Source organism: Pagrus major, chromosome 13 (genome assembly GCF_040436345.1).
Source record: "Pagrus major chromosome 13, Pma_NU_1.0".
In the NCBI taxonomy this organism is placed as follows: Eukaryota; Metazoa; Chordata; class Actinopteri; order Spariformes; family Sparidae; genus Pagrus; species Pagrus major.
The window spans coordinates 29,530,585-29,547,687 of NC_133227.1; the positions used below are offsets into that span (position 1 = coordinate 29,530,585).

At 43.2% G+C, this 17,103-nt stretch overlaps 2 protein-coding genes across 3 annotated transcripts; one reads left to right on the forward strand and one right to left on the reverse strand.

Moving 5' to 3' along the window:
* Positions 1 to 2,731: 2,731 nt before the first annotated feature.
* Positions 2,732 to 13,080, reverse strand: ap4m1 (adaptor related protein complex 4 subunit mu 1). 2 transcript variants are annotated; one of them, XM_073478797.1, is made up of 16 exons: positions 12,775 to 13,080; positions 12,101 to 12,162; positions 11,723 to 11,808; positions 11,376 to 11,485; positions 10,896 to 10,992; positions 10,287 to 10,397; positions 10,108 to 10,182; positions 9,658 to 9,720; positions 9,502 to 9,568; positions 9,136 to 9,189; positions 8,173 to 8,279; positions 7,329 to 7,420; positions 7,008 to 7,052; positions 6,581 to 6,631; positions 4,909 to 5,026; positions 2,732 to 3,637 (listed from the first exon to the last, which is right to left on the reverse strand). In XM_073478797.1, the coding sequence occupies exons 2-16, from the start codon at positions 12,156 to 12,158 to the stop codon at positions 3,446 to 3,448; spliced, it is 1,326 nt and encodes a 441-aa protein (XP_073334898.1). In that variant the 5' UTR covers positions 12,159 to 12,162; positions 12,775 to 13,080; the 3' UTR covers positions 2,732 to 3,445. The 2 variants fall into 2 exon arrangements, with proteins under 2 accessions (XP_073334898.1, XP_073334899.1); XM_073478798.1 differs by having other exon boundaries at positions 3,363 to 3,637; positions 12,101 to 12,159; positions 12,775 to 12,854.
* Positions 13,081 to 13,331: 251 nt separating this feature from the next.
* rbmx2 (RNA binding motif protein X-linked 2) lies at positions 13,332 to 16,563 on the forward strand. Its single transcript, XM_073479415.1, has 6 exons — positions 13,332 to 13,415; positions 14,211 to 14,326; positions 14,631 to 14,682; positions 14,799 to 14,928; positions 15,234 to 15,420; positions 15,578 to 16,563. Exons 1-6 carry the CDS (start codon positions 13,411 to 13,413, stop codon positions 16,216 to 16,218), a joined length of 1,131 nt encoding a protein of 376 aa, XP_073335516.1. The 5' UTR covers positions 13,332 to 13,410; the 3' UTR covers positions 16,219 to 16,563.
* The last annotated feature ends 540 nt before the right edge of the window (positions 16,564 to 17,103 follow it).

The following is a 17,103-nucleotide window of genomic DNA, read 5'->3' on the forward strand; positions in this document are numbered from 1 at the left end:
GCAAAGGCAGGATCTCTGCGCGCGTGCGTGTGTGCGTGCGTCCGTGCGCGCGTGTGTGTGTGTGTGTGCAGCGGCTGCGGATCACGTTGCGCAACGCAGAAACACAACAAGAAGCGTTAAATGGTAAAAAAGACACGAGATGATTCATTGTTGGAGGAGAGTGACTCAACGCGACGATGCTTCATTACAACAACACACACGCACGCACACACACGCGCACACACACAGTCTGTTTACACTTTCAAACCTTTAATTTACAGTTCAGATTCACTTTGAAACACAACGAGAGGTCGGTTTTATTAACAGCAGGAAGAAACTGAGGCTGTTTACTCTGTTTTTATTTATTTATTTATTCACTGTTTCTGCTCCAGTTTGGTCTCCACCTCCTCGTAAAGGTGCGATATGTAAGAATTGGCCTCTCAGATTCACACTAAAAGCAGCAGAGAGCTGAAGTCAGCCCTCATCTGATGAAACCTTTGTCTGGCAGTGAAAGAAGAGAGAAATCATCTTGAACCGGGTCATGAGTCACACGATGTTTGTCAGTTTGTTGTGTTAAAGTCAAACCTCGTGTAGTTTTGTGTTGAAGCGCTCAGTGAACTACATCGTCTCATCAGCACCAGAACCAGCACCAACATGGAGCCGACTGGGCTCAGAAGGGTCGTATCACAATAAATCTGCTCATACTGACGACTGCAGTTCTGGTTCTGGTTCAGTTCTGTGAGCTGCTGATATACAGGAGACGACGTCACTAACGACACTGTCGGCTGTGTCGTCTTTATAATGACGTCACAGTCTGATGACAAACTGACACTTTATTGATTTTTCCTATAAGCCAACGTGAGAGTCAGCTGTAAAACAGTGGATTCATTTATTTGAGTCACAACCCCCAAGAAACGAGTCGTCACGCTGTCAGATTTCGAGCCACACTGTCCAGTAACGTGTGTAACGTCTACAACAGCAGCACGACGTCACTGTTTTATCTCTATTCAGGTCAGCACGGCGCTGAGCAGGAGGTCAGCCGGCTCGGTCGGCTCTGTGGGCGACACACCGGTGATTTTCACACCCTGAAAGTCGACGAGCTCCGCTTTAATATAACGTCCTCGGCTGCTGCTAACTGTAGGTGTCGTTTGCTAGTTAGCTCAGTTAGCCGTGCAGCTAGCGGTCTTGACTGGAAGCTCCGGACGTGTTGCTGTTTAAACCACCAGCGCGTCTTAACGTCACAACTGATATTTCTTCACATTCTGTTTATAATGTTAGTTGTTTTTTATGTTTTCAACTAAATGTCGTACATGTTGCTCCTTTAAGTTAAACTTTTCATTTGCTTCCCTCACACAAACAATCAAACACATAAACGTGTCAGATTTGACAGATTTCCCCTGAAACACTCGGTTCCACTTTTAAAAGTAAAAATATCTGCACCAGTGTAGAAATACTGCATTCAAAACTTTACTGAGGTAAAAGTTCAGAAGTGTCGGCATCAGAATACATCAAAGTACCAGAAGTTTCTCATTAGGCCGAATTGTCTTCTTCAGAAGGAAACATATAAATTATGTTTGATCAAAGCGAGCAGCGATCTGAGGAACTTACTGAGCTTTTCTTTCTTAAATGAAACATGATGTTCGTGCAGGAACAGACGGCTCAGAGCTCAGAGACAAACAATTCAAACGAGTCTGAATTGGATTCAAATTATTGTGACTGAGCGTTTCTAAACAGAGCGCAGAGGCCCGACCCGACTCCGCTCACAGATCCACTGTTTGTTCAACCTCCTGATGCATTTCCAGGATATTTTCCGTCGGCTGTATCCTGTTACTGCTGCGGACCTGCATCAGCTTCCTCACAGCGATCAGGATAACGATCATCTGCACTCCCACATCAGAGGGTAACAAGGTTTTACTACAGTACACGGCTCATCAGTTTTTAAAAAGGTCAGAGGTGCTTTAGAAAGGTTACAAACCAACAATCAACCACAAAGAGTGAAGATTTATCAGACTGAAGTCCGAAAACAGAAGTGAAACGCATCACTGGACACAAATGATTGTTGTCAATCAAGAGAAATGAGAATCTCTCCCACATGCATGAAGTGAGTTTCTGCTTTTGAAGCTTCCTGTTGACTCAGCTGATGATGTGTGATATTTCTCCACTGAAGCTGCTGCTCAGAGTTCGAGGCAGTAAATGTTGGAGATCAGCTTTTTAAAACACAGAACTGAATCCTGAGACAAAACACAAACGCATCAAACACAAGCTCGAGTTTATTTACAGACGGTGTGAACGTGAGAAGACGAGCGTGACATCTGACTGTCGTTGAGCTGAGCTGGATGAACAATCTGTATTTACAACAACTGATATATATAAAGAGAAGTGTTTTAATTGAATTCATCAAACTCATGAAGGAAGATTCAGGTAATACGTTCAGTTTTTCTCGTCTTCAGACTCAAACTCATGTCTTCCTCCTCCTCGGTGCCTCAGAGCTCTATAAAGTCCAAAAACTATTAAAAACACAACACTGAGCCTCACTGTTGTTCTTCATCACCATGAACACACTCTGTAGTTTATCTTGACACACACACACACACACACACACACACACACACACACACACACACACACACACACACACACACACCTACAAATACTCACTAAAGCACCAAATGTCGATTAATCTGCTGAAAATAGTCCGAACAAACGCTCGACTTCCTCCTGTTTGTTAGATAAAACACAAAGTGAGCAGCTGTTTGGCGAAACGACTGAAAACTGTTTATTTGTGAGGAGCTTTTAAAGATTTATGAGTTCAGTGGGAACCAACGAGCTGAAAGCCACAAACAGGAAGTCAAAGTGTTGAGAGACCAACTTATCATCACAGTCGGGTTTTGATCTGCACATGAGATTTTCCTCACCGCAGCTAATTAAAAGTGAAAATGTTGAACGGCAGCAGAACACCGGTCGTATCCTGCTGAGTGTGATCCGTGAGGCCGCCCAACGTGGGGCCCGCGGGCCACAACTGGACCCCCATGAGCTTTGATTTGACCCGCCAGATGTTTAATGAGGAAAAAAAAGGATCACCAGAATTTGTTTTCCCTCGCGCCTCTCTGGGCGTCTGTGTAGTGCCATTTTTTATCTTGACAACACGACACAACAGCTGTTTTCTTTTGGCTCCTGGTCCAACATGAAGTTCCTGTTTCAGCCACTCCCGAGTTAAATCTTCACGAGAGACAAAACTTATTAAAAGTTATTTGGATTTTAATTCAAGTCCAGTTTTTACAACAGAAATAAATATGTAAAAAAAAAAATTACGCTGCAGATGAAAACTGCCCACATGTGCACATCTTATTTTGAAAGAACATGAGCTGTTTCCTTTGTCCTGGATGGATCAATAACAATCATCGTCTTGCTGCTTCATCATGAACCTGATGTGGATCAATCAGTCGGTGAGCAGAGACGAGTGAAGTTAAATCCGGATGGTGTAGGAGTCCGAGTGGGTGACGTATCGGACCCAGCGCTGCGACGGGCCGGGCTGGATGGGCGACAGGCGGAGGAAGCGGATCTGCAGCCCGGTGACGGTGAGCTTCGGCAGCTCGAAGCTCAGACCGACCGGACCGACCTCCAACATGGAGGCCGAGCTGAGGCCGGGGACCTCGAGCTGGAAACAGGAGGAGGGCGGAGATCATCGTTAGAGATCAGGTTTTATTATATTTGTTTACAAAGAAGCTCTCTGCGCTGTCAGAACCAGCTGAACCTGCTCCGTCATGATGACACTTTACTCTGCTCTGCTTGTGAAACTGAAACTCAAATAAAAACCACTCTGTGTTTCCTTTTTCTGTCTGTATTCAAACTCATCTTTCAATTCCCGTACAGAGATTTAATCTGGTGTCTTTAATGGTCGGAAAAATAAACTGAAAACAAGTACTGGAAACATTTTATCCTGCACGTCCTGTGATTTCTCAATAATTTCCTCGAAAGAATTATAGATTCTGGTACTTTGTTATCGATTAGTCTGCTGCTTCCCATCAGGAGATCAATGTTTGGTCTATAAAACACCAGAAATGGAAAACAATCTTCTATAATTTCATTTTTTTGTCCAAACCTCAAAGGTTCAGTTTGCTGTGATGAAAAACAAGAACAGGCTGCAGATTCTCACATTTAAAAACCTGAAACCATCAAATATTTCACATCTTTGCTTTGCAAAAGACTGAGAAATAATTCATCGGTTATCAGAGAGGTTGATCGACAAATCAATTCACTGACTATATGTGCATATTTTAATAAACATAACACCCAAACAAAACATTGTTGTGGAGTCTCTCGTCGTGCAGCAGCTTCATGAGGACGTACTGAGCTGAGTGCTAACATCATAATGCTAACATGTGAATGCTAAGCAATTTTCACCATCTTAGTGTAGCATGCTAGCACGCTAAAATGTGCTGATACAACACAAAGTACAGCTAATGCTGATGTGAATGTCATCAGTTCTGCAGATATTCGGTCATAAACTGATGAACTGGACACATTAAACTGTCGACCTGGTGATGGCGCTAGATTGAAAAGTCAGAGGATCACCAGAGTATTTTCATCGTCGATTAATCTGTTGATTAATTTCTGAATCACTCGATCAGTTGTGTTGTTTATAAAATGCCAGAAAATGTTGAAAATCGTTGATCAGTGTTTCGTCCTCAAACGTCTTGTTTTGTCTACAACTCAAAGATCATCAGTTTACTGAGAATTTAGACTTTTGTTCCCCTTAACAAGTTCCTCAGATGATTAATTGATAATCAAAATAGTTGGCAGTTAATTTATTTTAATCCATGACTGACCCTGCTAGCATCTGGCTAGAAATGCACTACTTGTCTCAGTGTGTGTGTGTGTGTGTGTGTGTGTGTGTGTGTGTGTGTGTGTGTGTGTGTGTGTGTTCACCTTGAACAGAGCAGACAGTTGTGTTCCTCCGGGGAAGCGAGGGATCATCCAGTGGACGGCTCGGCTCTGCAGCTTCAGCTCGGCGCTCTGATCCGGACTGCTGAGCTCCTGCGACAAACTGAACCCAGAACAGTTTCATGAACACGTCTGCACACGACACACGACAACACAACAACACAACAACACTACAGCGAAACATTAAACTTCATGTTGATCAGCAGAGTTAAAACACTGCAGATGAACCTGCGGAGGTCAGCAGGGTCAGGAGGTGCCACAGGTGATGGAGCAGCGAGGCAGAACGGCTTTCACTGCTGATTTGATAGATAATCCTGCTGACGGCTTTCAGATGATGTAACTCCGTCATTTTCCACAACACTGCTCCACAATTATGTGGTTATTATTTGGGATCGGACGGTGCGTTCACGTGATCACAGTTTTAAACACGTTGTTAAAGTCTGCTGCAGCAGCTGTGTGTGAATTCAGATGTAGTTTAATTCATGTGAATGAAGTCGGTACGATGAAACGCAGGTAACCTGACGACCAGATGGTTTGTTACCAAGAACCATCTGGGAAGTCGTCCTTGGAAACAGTTTGGAAAAAAGGCAGACACTTTCAAGAAATACTTGGCAGCTGATTGGATGAACCATCTGTCTATCACCGTCTGTCACGGGCTGATCAGATCGACAGCAATCAAACCGATAGGAGAGCACAAACATGTTTCCATCAAGAAAAGCCTTCAGTGTCGTTCTTTGCTCTTCCTTCAATGAAATAAACTCTCCAGGTCTGATGTTACAGCAGCTACGCTAACATCTGGAGGAGACGCCGCTGTCGCTTCTCTCGCTGGTCGTCACACCTAAACCACGTCCACAGTGTCAGAGGATGCTGATTGGTTCAAACACCGTGGTTCAGCCACAAGAACATAGCTCGAAGCCTGAGAAGATGGACTCATGAGATCTCTTGATCACGTGTTACACTTTCCAACAGGTGTCATCATCAAAGACGTAGAAGTAGAACAAGATGGCGCAAGCCGAGCGTGATAGAGAAGGCAGAACGATATCGTCAAAACTATCTGGACGGATAAACAGCACTACAGGTAGAGGATATTTATTCTTGATTTTTAGGTGAACTGACCCTTTAACAGCCTCATGGGCCTCACTGAGCGGCTCACATCATATATTAAGATTTCACACTGTGTTTTCAGACAAGCTGTTTTCAGCTGAGGAAAACTAAAAAAGGGTTAAACCAGAGAGAAACAGATGGTTTTTAAATTTAGCCGTCGACGTCTAAATTAACTTCCATCTCTAACTGGTGTAAAACTGCTGCTGCAGCAGCTGGAGCCTCCACCCGTCACCGGCGCACATTTCCATAACTTTAAATAACAAATTAGGAGAGTTTCCTTCTGCTCCTCTGTGAGGCTGCCTACTTTGTTAATGTTGTTTCCTTTTTAAAAAACCGAGCGCACCAGAGACGGTTTTTAACTTTTGATTTCCTCACACAGACGAGGAAGTCGACTCTCTTCTTCACGTCGACTCACAGAAACAACAACACGAGAGTCGTAATCAAATGAAACCTAAACAGGCGGTGAGGTCGAGCCGTCGTCAGCTGGAACGTTTTTACATATCGACATTTTCATAAACACACCTCAGTTTTAATTTGAATGGGAGCGTCTCACCTCACGGAGCCTTTAGGAACAGGGATGGTGGCACAGACGTTGATGGCAGCGCTGCGATAACAAAACAGTGACATCATCATCATCATCATCATCATCATCACTGTCATCCACTAATCCTCCATGTGTTCATTAACATTGTGTCAGTAAGTGCTCACTGGGAGGTTTCGTCTGTTTGTTACTGCATTTTGTCCTCCTCAGCCTCCAGGTCATGTGACCCATCGACTCAACATCACTGCTGAAATGTTCTGATTCAATGACACAAACCCTCCGACAGAACTCTGTGACCCGATCACTAGAACAAACCCGCTGCACCGTCTGATCTTAAAACCCTTTTTATCAAATATTTACAGTTTGATAGTTACGGGTGAAGTTCGGCTCTGAGAGCTCGTTGAGATATTTGATTCAGCAGGATGAAATAAAAACTGACCTCTTTGGTGGCAGATCACAGCGAAGCTTCAGGTACATCAGCAGCCTGCAGAGGAAACAAAGACTGAAAGTTTGTTTTTCACTTTTCTGACTTTGTTTTACGGTAACGTTTGTGTCTCTGAGCCTCAATCAGAGTATCGAGACTCACAGACAAAACCCCGATCGTTTACTGAAGTGAGAGGTGAAATTTGCAGGATACGGTCAGAATTCAAAGGCAGTTTTAAAAACATGGGGGGCAGCAGATCACTAGATTAACTGCTTAGCGCTCCTTAGCTCTGTTAGCCGTGGTGGACTGGTGGACTGGACTCTGTGGGACTCTCACCTTCCCCCGGTGTCTCTCTCGATGGTTGGGAAGAGACGGAAAGGAGGAGCTGAAGGCAGATTGTCACTCAGCTGGTACTGCATCACTGTTTGCTGCAACAGAAGAGTTTCAGGGAGCTCAGAGAACAGTCCTCAGACAGACAACGAGAAGCTTCAGAGTCTTCAGTCAGTTTGAGCCCATTTTCACACAACAAATCACAACAAATGACTAACAAGAAGGAAGGTAATCAGTGTAAACCGGATGGGATTATGTTTATTTGTGAAGTGATTTGTAATTAATGAGCTGAAACATTTAAATCTTGTGTGTTTTGCTCCTTTAAGGCAGGAATCTGTGGAAGAGGCTTAAGTGAGACGTTTAACAGTAAACAGCTCATAAAACCAGATACTTTGTGTTCCTGCAGCCGACCTTAACCAGTTTGTTTTGTAGGATTTGTGACTATTATTATTCCCTCAGGGTCATTTCAGTTTATTAAGTACAATTATCTAAACATAATACAACAGTCCTGCAATAAAAACCCTCCTTCATGAAGGTTTCAACCGTCAGGTTTTGTTCAAGAATATAAATGAAATGTTTTTCTTGAAGCACTTCTTCAACCTTGCAGATCTTCTCAGCTTGTATAAGGCTCCAAAAATGTCTACAAACGAGGTCGAGCAGACTGTACGCAGCCTGACAGGTGAAAACCGGGGCACAAAGTCCTCAGAGTACCGGCCGCACGACACGCTGCTGCTCATCCAGTTTGTTGCTGAACATTACAAGTCTAGATAAAGTATCCACTTAAACACAGCGGTCCAAACCAATGAACATAAAGCCAACGACAGAGTGACAGAGCGAGTGGACGGATCACCTCTCCCTGGCTGGGACACAGTCGGAGGATCCGGTGGCTGTCGAACTCGTCCAGTCGGACCGCCTGGTGGAAGCTGCACTCGTCGACACGAACAGCAGCCCCGTAACCTGAAGACCAAACACAGCACGGGTCAGAAAACTCAGAGAAGAGTGATACGAGTCTTAAACTCACCCTGAAATAAAGTTGTTTTTTTTTCTTTCGAACATGTTTGAAATAGTTCCACTAAATTATTCAAATAAGGAAATCCATGCTCAAGAAGTTGCTGGTCCTGCTCCCTCTGGCCACCACGAGCGTCCATGACTCCCACCTCCGTAAATCAAACGACATCAACAGATTCGACCAAAACAATAAAATAATTGTACATATTGAAACAATCCAAAAGCAGATCTGTCCGATCTGAACAAACAAAAACATCAAAAGTCCGTCTCAAATCTTTATTATTTTTGAAGAGGCTTTTAAATATGATTCATTTAACACCTTTAGCTGTGATGCAACAAAAGTTGTATTAGTTAACTCTCAGTTCACATTTACCTTCTCTCAGCCGTTTTAAACTCGACCAGATCTTCACATTTTACTGCGTGTAGTTCAGTAAAGAGGTTTGTTGGTTTTATTTACAGTTCTTATGGCTCTTTTTGTGGAAGATGAAGTTTGGATCAGTGTCACTTTCATGCGTTTCCCCACATGAAGACACATTTTTCTGTGAGAGCAGCTGTTTCTCACTGAATTGATCGTTCCCATGAAAAATAATGGGTGGAAATTTAATATTGGAGGAAATGAAGACCACGAGTTTTTAATAAAGCTTCATGTAATAACGAATAAAACAGTTGGTGTGTTTCCATTCACCTGTTTTAGACATATTTTCATAATCACAGAATAAAAAGTTTTTCACTTGACAGTGGCCTAAAAGTTTGTGTGCGTGTGTGTGTGTGTGTGTGTGTGTGTGTGTGTGTGTGTGTGTGTTACCTCTCAGCTGTGACTTGCCGATGCTGAATTCTTCATTCAGACCGATTCTCATTTCTGTTAAAGACGGACGGACTGTGAGTTAAGACTTTAACACTCACGTCACATGAAGTTCACACTCAGACAGACATTTATAAAATGGCGGACAGTGAATGCTTCAGTGTCTCATTGTTTCTGCTCACACCAGCAGTCTGTTCACCTCATTTCCCCTCTGGGTTCACATCTATCCACACTTGTGTTGTTTCAGTCAGTTTGGCTACATGACAACTAAATAAATGTCAGGAGGAAAACCAACACACAACCTGTCCTGTTGACATTTAACTGAGGGGAGGTTCCTGCAGCTGTGACCTCTTTTCAGTTCAGACTCACCTGAGCAGCTCGGCATGTAGCACTTGACTCTGATCTCTCCCTCCACGTCGGCCTTCATCAGGACTCCCTGCAGCACAAATCAAAGTCTGGAACCGAAACTCGACTTTGACTTCATAAAAGACACATTTCAGACAGTCTGCTGCTGACGTCACTCACGTTGGAGCCGATGACGACCGACATCCTCTCGATCACGTCCACAAATATCTCGCTCTTCCCTCCCTGGAAAAACACACACACACACATATGGAAACTGTGAGGTTTGTTTCAGGAAGTCCACCGTGGAACTGGGAGCAGACTATTTACTGGAACGTGTCACTTATTTTCGACACACCCTGTCCAGTAAAAAACAACTCAAACTGCTTATAATTCTTGAATGAACGTCTCTGAGAAATCCTGACAAAATGATGGAAGTTCATCGGGATCCTGTTTGCTCTTATTTATTAGTTTATTAGACAAATGTCGACTCTGATGTCAGAAATAAAGATTTTAAGAAGCTGCTGAACAAATATAAACTTGAATTCAAAGTTTCACGGCCTTGCTGCTCCTTCTACGAGACAAAATTCACTCCTGGAAAAAGATCCATAAATCAAAGTCCCAGATATTCACCTCTCTGCTGGACTGAATCGGTCTGGTGGCTGCAGAACTCGGAGCAACTTTACTCTGTTGTGTCTCCGCTCCGAACTGCAGAACACCAACAACAACAACAACAGATATGGATTTAAATAAAATACATTCAAACCAATTTCATCATGCAAGTGTGAAGCACTGAGGGGGTGTGAACGAACCAGGCCGACGTTACTGAGGTCGAACAGGCTGAACGGCCGAGAGGAGACGGCTTCGGTCTGGATGAAGTTCTTCAGGACGTCAGAGGACGTTGTCTGGATGTAACCGTAGTCCTGACAGACAGACAGACAGAAAGGCATACAGACAGACAGACAGACAGGCAGGCAGACAGACAGACAGACAGACAGAACAACAATATGTAAGCTCGGTGACACAGGACTCTTTCTACCCAGCGGTTATTGTAAACATTGTGACTGGTTCTATGGAGCTCATCTGAGTGTTGCCATGACTACTGTAGTAAACAAACATTGTGTCTATAGACGAATGTTTTGTCAAGCGGTGACAAAGTGTCATAAATAGTCTTTGTTGATGCCGACGGACACGTTCTGCCAGAGCTTCGTCAGTCTGGTCATAAAATGAACCCAATCAGGAGTCTGCCCTCTAGCTGCAACACTCAGTCTGCAGCTCTCGCTTGCGTTGCGATACGAATCTTAGGAGGAACTCGTGACCACGTGTGAATCGTTCTTGTTTATCTTAAAGCGTCTGCATGCACCATGTTTGTGCCCTCAGTCTTGCCTGCTAGGAGGAACTCCTGGGGGAAAAAGACTCACCACGATCTCATCCAGCAGCTCATAGATGAGGGCAAAGTTCATCTGCACCGACTTCTCTGACAGACTGCCACAGTAATCTTTAACCAGAGCTGTTAACCTGAGAGAGACACAGACAGACAGACAGACAGACAGACAGAGACATGCGTTAACCAACATTTGAACTGGTACTTCCTCGTTGTTGCCCTGCAAACAGATCATCAGATCAATGTGTTCAATCTAAATCCTGTTGAATTCTTATCAACTTATCAGAAATCCTTTTGTTATATTTCTAATTCCAAAACTTCATTATTTGTATTACGTCTTTAAATAACCAGTTGATGTGAAAATAAAAACAACGTTGTGTTTTCAACAGCGTAGTTATTTCATACTTTCATTTATCTAAGTGTTTGTGTTCTGTCTTTATTACAGCTTCCAGTAAGTCCTGTGGTAAATATGGTAGAAACCGTTATTAAAGACGTATTGACAAAAAATAAAACACACCTGTTGAGGAACTCGATGATGGTGAAGGGGGAGGAGTCAGCTGCTGTAGTCGTGGCGACCCAGTACAGTCCTCCCTGCCTGACGTGGACGAAGTGAAGATCTTTGTGACTCTACAGGAAAAACAACAACAACACTGGATTGGTGTCGTGTTCAAGGTCCACGATTAAAAGTGATTAGTGTTTTTATCCTCCTGCTGTTATTAACGCTCAGACTTCAGGACTGTGTGGACGGTTTGTCTCTCATGTGTCCAGTTTTGGAGGAAAAAAACTGACATTAAAACTTGATCCTAACAGGGAACATGTTGGCGAAGGTTCCTCAAAACACACACACAACACGCATGGCGTTACCATGACGACCGGAGGCTGGTCTCCTGTCAGCGCTGTGACCTTCTCGTAGAAAATGTTGATGACATCACTTCCAGCTTCTCCGCGGTCTGATGGTGAAGTTGAGAACCAAACAAACAGAAAGCAACACACGAAGCTTCCTCACTGATTCATGTGTGTCGCTCTTTACACAAAGAAATAACTGTCTGAACACAGGACACTTCCACACAGTGTGTCTGGTCTTTTGGTATCACAGCTGCAGAAACAAACATTATCTTCACAGACATGTAAATGTAGTTTTAAGTTCATATTCAGCCTGTCAAAAAAAAAACTATGATAATAACTGAAAGTATATAAAATAAGAACATGAATAGAAACAGCAGGATAAGACGGTGAGGATACAGTCTTTATAGATGAGGTGGTCGCCCTTTGAGGACAAGATGAAGACCTGAGAGATCATCCTGCTGAGAGACAGACAGAGAAAGAAATCAATTAACTACAACTCAAAATTACCAAAATGTGTTATCAAAACACAGTAGCTCCCCCTGCAGGATGTTTCACATAGAGTCGCTCCAGTTCCTGTTAATTCCATAAAATATGATCATTATTGAATTATTTTACATGTCTCTAACACACAGCTTCACTTTGGATGATCTGTCTCTAAAATAAAGCTCAAACTAGTCAGAAACACCGACATGTCCTGTTTATCATGTCTGGGGAAGAGCTCCCACCAAACTCCACTTAATATTCTACCATTTTAAGATGAAACTCCCTGAATGTTCCACCGGAGATGAAGACAGCGGGTACAACGTGACCCTCTCCTCACATTCAACTGAAACAGATTAAGTTCACTAAAGTCTGATTTATTTAATGCCGAATTTATCACAACTTCCAGACAACTCAGGGAAAGTCTTGAAACAGTTTTAAATGTGTGCATTTGACGTAATCACGGTAAAAGTAAGTTAAATTTGTTGAATCTGTAAGCGAGTTCCTCTTACGACTATGAGCATGCGAAAAATAGCCATTAACCCTCCTCATGAGTAACGTTTAGCTCAGTTACTGCTTTGGTTACTTACCCGCAGCAGTGTCGTGGTGGACCAGGAGTAACTCCAGCAGAGAAAATAATAGATTACTTTAACTATTTGTTACTGAGAGCAGTTTTGCTAACGTTGACCCGACCAACCGGGCGTTAAATGCAGCTATCGCAGCAAACTTAAACTCCTGCCGGTTGACATGAGAGCAGTCCGCGATGCAGTGTTCGTCTCGGACACATTTCTGGAGATAAAACTGTTCAGTGAAGCAGTAAAAGCTCCTTAAAAACAATTTTCATGTCTGTTTTCATCTGTTTCTCAACTGACTGACTCACTCTGCTGTTTACTCGCCGGGTCGGCAGCAGCAGGAGGCGGACACCGTCACAGCGCCGCCTGCTGTGCGGGCGGAGGAGCGACACGTTTCACAGAATTACGTCAAATAAAATATATTTTTTAAACTAGAAACATCCTCAAATACGTATTTTGGTCTGCTGATAGCATATAGATTTATTATATATCGATTTAAAAATATTGTTTTAAGTATTTAGTCCCATAAACGGAGCTTGTAGTGAAGTCATCCAACCAGGAGGCGGCAGCAGAGGCGGGAATTCACCGGAAGTGGCTCATATCAGGAAGAGACTTCTTCCACCGCAGCGTCGCTTCTGGTTCATGTAAAACATCATGAAGTAAGTAAACATCTTCACATTTAAACAATTATTTGTGTTTCTATCTATTGTTCGGCCTTAATTCATACAGTCGTGGCTCCTGTCTTCAGACTCACGCTCACCTGCTAGCCACTGCTAACAGCTAGCTAACATCGCTGTTAACTAAACTTAGCAGACTCGCTTCATACATTCAAGTTTGTCCCGAACCCCGTTGAAAAATCTCGCAATTTAACGATTCCTTTATAATCTGCCTGCAAACGTACTTCATCAAGCAACATTTAACGTTGTAATGAACAACAAGAAGCGGGTTGTTGAGTCGGCACAAACTGAGCAGTTCGTATTTCAATGAAATCAAAAGTTTTTCAGTGTCCTTGGTGGTCAGTTTTGGTGAAATATGGTTGTTTTTCTTTTAATTGTTAAAGATCATTGGTGAGTTCAAGAGAGGATCTTTAGCTTGCACGACATGTATTCAATACTCGTTAGCTATCTGTCACAAATGTATATTTCTAATTAAATGGAAAACCTAAAATTGGATGTAGTTTGAATGGAGTCTGGCGTGAACGTTTCTCTACACAGAGAATAGCTAGAAGCTCCCTATAGCTTGTAATGTGTGTGATTTAAAGGACTAGTAGTAAACACATTGGCCTCACACACCACATATAAACACACACAAACGCCTCACAATAATAGGAGCTAATGGTGCGTTCAGGTGCTAAATACTAAATAATAACTTCCATATTATGCCTGGTGCTGAGGAACAGCTGATAAACATTTTTAAACATATTTACAAGTTAAACCTTTTCTCTCTGTTTTCAGTCCTCTAACGAAGGTGAAGCTGATCAATGAACTGAACGAACGCGAGGCCGACCTCGGGGTGAAAGAGACGGTGTCCTGGCACTCTGAGTACAAAGACAGCGCCTGGATATTCATCGGTAAGATGATGAGATAGTGAAGCGTGTGGTCTCGTCCTCAGCTCTCAGATCTTTATTCAGTTACGTTTAGTCAAAGTTTTAACAAGCTGTGAAAGCTTTATAATTATAATTGGAAACTTCTACCTTCAGAAATGTGAGAAAGAAAAATATTTTACTGGAAACATCAGATGAAGACATGAGCATCCACTAGATTATAATACGTTTCTTTATTATGATTATTATTATTATTAGGGAGACAGAATGGGTTTTAGAGAGAATGAGCTGTGTTGTGCTTCTGCCTGATCAGTTGTTTTGTTCCCTGCAGGAGGATTTCCGTTCGAGCTGACTGAAGGTGACATCATCTGCGTCTTCTCTCAGTACGTTTCCTGCAGTCCGACCGAAATCAAGTCAACTTACACACAGCTGTGATGTTGCTGCTTCAGCAAAACAGCCACGAGAATTCACTTTCCTTTCTCTCTCTGACCCCCGTCAGGTATGGAGAGATCGTCAACATCAACCTGGTGCGAGACAAGAAGACGGGGAAGTCCAAAGGCTTCTGCTTCATCTGCTACGAGGACCAGAGGAGCACCATCCTGGCTGTGGACAACTTCAACGGCATCAAGGTGACGAACGCTGCGTCTCAATTAACACAAAAATGACATAATGGAGCTGTTACTGTGTCTCTCCTGTCTTTCGCTGTTTCCTCTGTTTTCCATCTTTATGCTGTGCTAAGCAGCTGCTGGTGACATTAATCTGAACATCAAACTCTTTTAAAAGCAAATAAGTGTCAATAAGTGTCCCCTTAAATCATCTCTTTATTTATATGAATATAAATAAAGAGATAATAAAGTCTGATCGTCAACCTGCAGGAGGTTAAAGAGGTTCAGCCCGTCTGCTGTTGTTGAGTCTGTGTTGTGTTTGCTGTCAGATAAAAGGTCGGACGATTCGCGTGGATCACGTTAAAGACTACCGTCCTCCCAAAGACCACGAGGACATCGACGACGTGACCAAACACCTGAGGGAGGAAGGCTGCGCTCCCAAAACCCAGCAGCCCTCGTCCTCGTCCTCGGAGGAAGACGAGCAGTACGCCATCCCCGTGAAGAAGCCCAAAAAAGGTGAGCTCACCTTCTTCTGCCCTCTACAGGCAGAGAGCAGTAACTACAGATGCCGTGACGCTGAAGATGTCATAAAATAAGACACAAGTTGAAGTTAATGAACTTTGTCTTTGCTCACGTCTGTTTTCATTTCTCCTCTCGCTTCTTTCTGCCTCAGACAAGAAAGAGAAGAAGAAAAAGAAGAAAGAGAAGAAGGAGAAGAAGAAGGCCGAGAAGGAGAAAGAGAAGGAGAGAGGGAGCCGAGCACTGCACTCCTCCTCTTCCTCACCTCCTCTTCCTCCTCCTCCTGCCTTCAGAGTCAAGGAGGAGAAGGAGGACGCCGCCTACGACAAGTACAACCAGAGGGCGGCGCCACCGGGAGGACAACAGAACGGACAGAGAGCGAGGGACAACGAGAGACTCCGGGGGGAGGACGAGAGGAGGAGGGGGGAGACAGACAGGGAGAGAGAGGAAGACAGGAGGAGGAATCGTGAGAGGGAGGGCGACAGGAGGAGAGAGACAGACAGAGAGTTTGACAGAAGAAGAGACGACGACAGAAGAAGAGAGACAGAAAGAGATGATAGAAGAAGAGAGACGGACAGGGAGACAGACGGCGACTGGAGGAGAGACACAGACAGAGAAAATGATAGAAGAAGAGAGTTTGATCGGGACGGAGACAGAAGAAGAGAGACGGACAGAGATAATGATAGAAGAAGAGACGCAGATAGAGACGATAGAAGAAGAGAGACAGACAGAGACAGAGATGGTGAGAGAAGAAGAGACACGGACAGAGACAGAGAGCGTCCTCGTAAACACTGAGCCCTCCTGCAGTGATGATGTAAAAACATGGAAATGAAAACAGACTGAGAATCTTCATGTTTAGATTGTTTACGTCTGAAGGTCTGAAGTCTTGTTTGCTCCCTCTAGTGGCTGCAGTGTCCATTACACATAAACAGCTCTGAGTTAAAGGATCCAGTTCTCGGTGCTGGTTCTGTTCCATCTGTTGATTTATGTTCAGTCAGTTCAGTGTAAAATGTTTCTGGACTTCTTCTCTCCTCCTCGGTGTTGAACGGCTGCTGTAGTGAAATGTCTCCCGTTTCCATCCTTCAGTCCAGAAACGTTAAATGTTTGAATGAGTTTTGTAATAAAACAGAAGAAAACGTCTTCACACGAGGCCGAACAGTGTTTTTATTTTCTATAAACTAACATGGTTTTATGGAATAATCTAAAAAAGGACTATGAATTTACACAGTATATGTTGTTTTTCCTCCTCATGCAGCTGTTGGTTCCAGTTTTTTCCCAAAATGGTATAAAAAATTAAAAAATGAATCGTGTGAGATATTTCAAAATGTGTCAAGATTTACACTTCATGTACATTTTACAACAGGATTATACTTCTACAGTCAAGCTACCGTTAAAGTTCAGCTGAGTCTGATGGGTACCTAATTAGTTTTGTGGGTATTTGTTCATAAACCAAAGCTGCTGAGACACTGAAGTCACATTAAACTTTACCATCTGCAGAACCATGTTGCTAGCATGACTAAATATTCATGCAAAGTTCACGATCTTCTGTGATCGGTCACACTTCAGTCAGTCAGATGATAATTACACCTACAGAAATGAATGGAAATCAGTGTGTGATGTGAAGGATTCATGATTTATATTAAAGCAGCTAAAACATGTCTGTGTTTTCATGTGGACAAA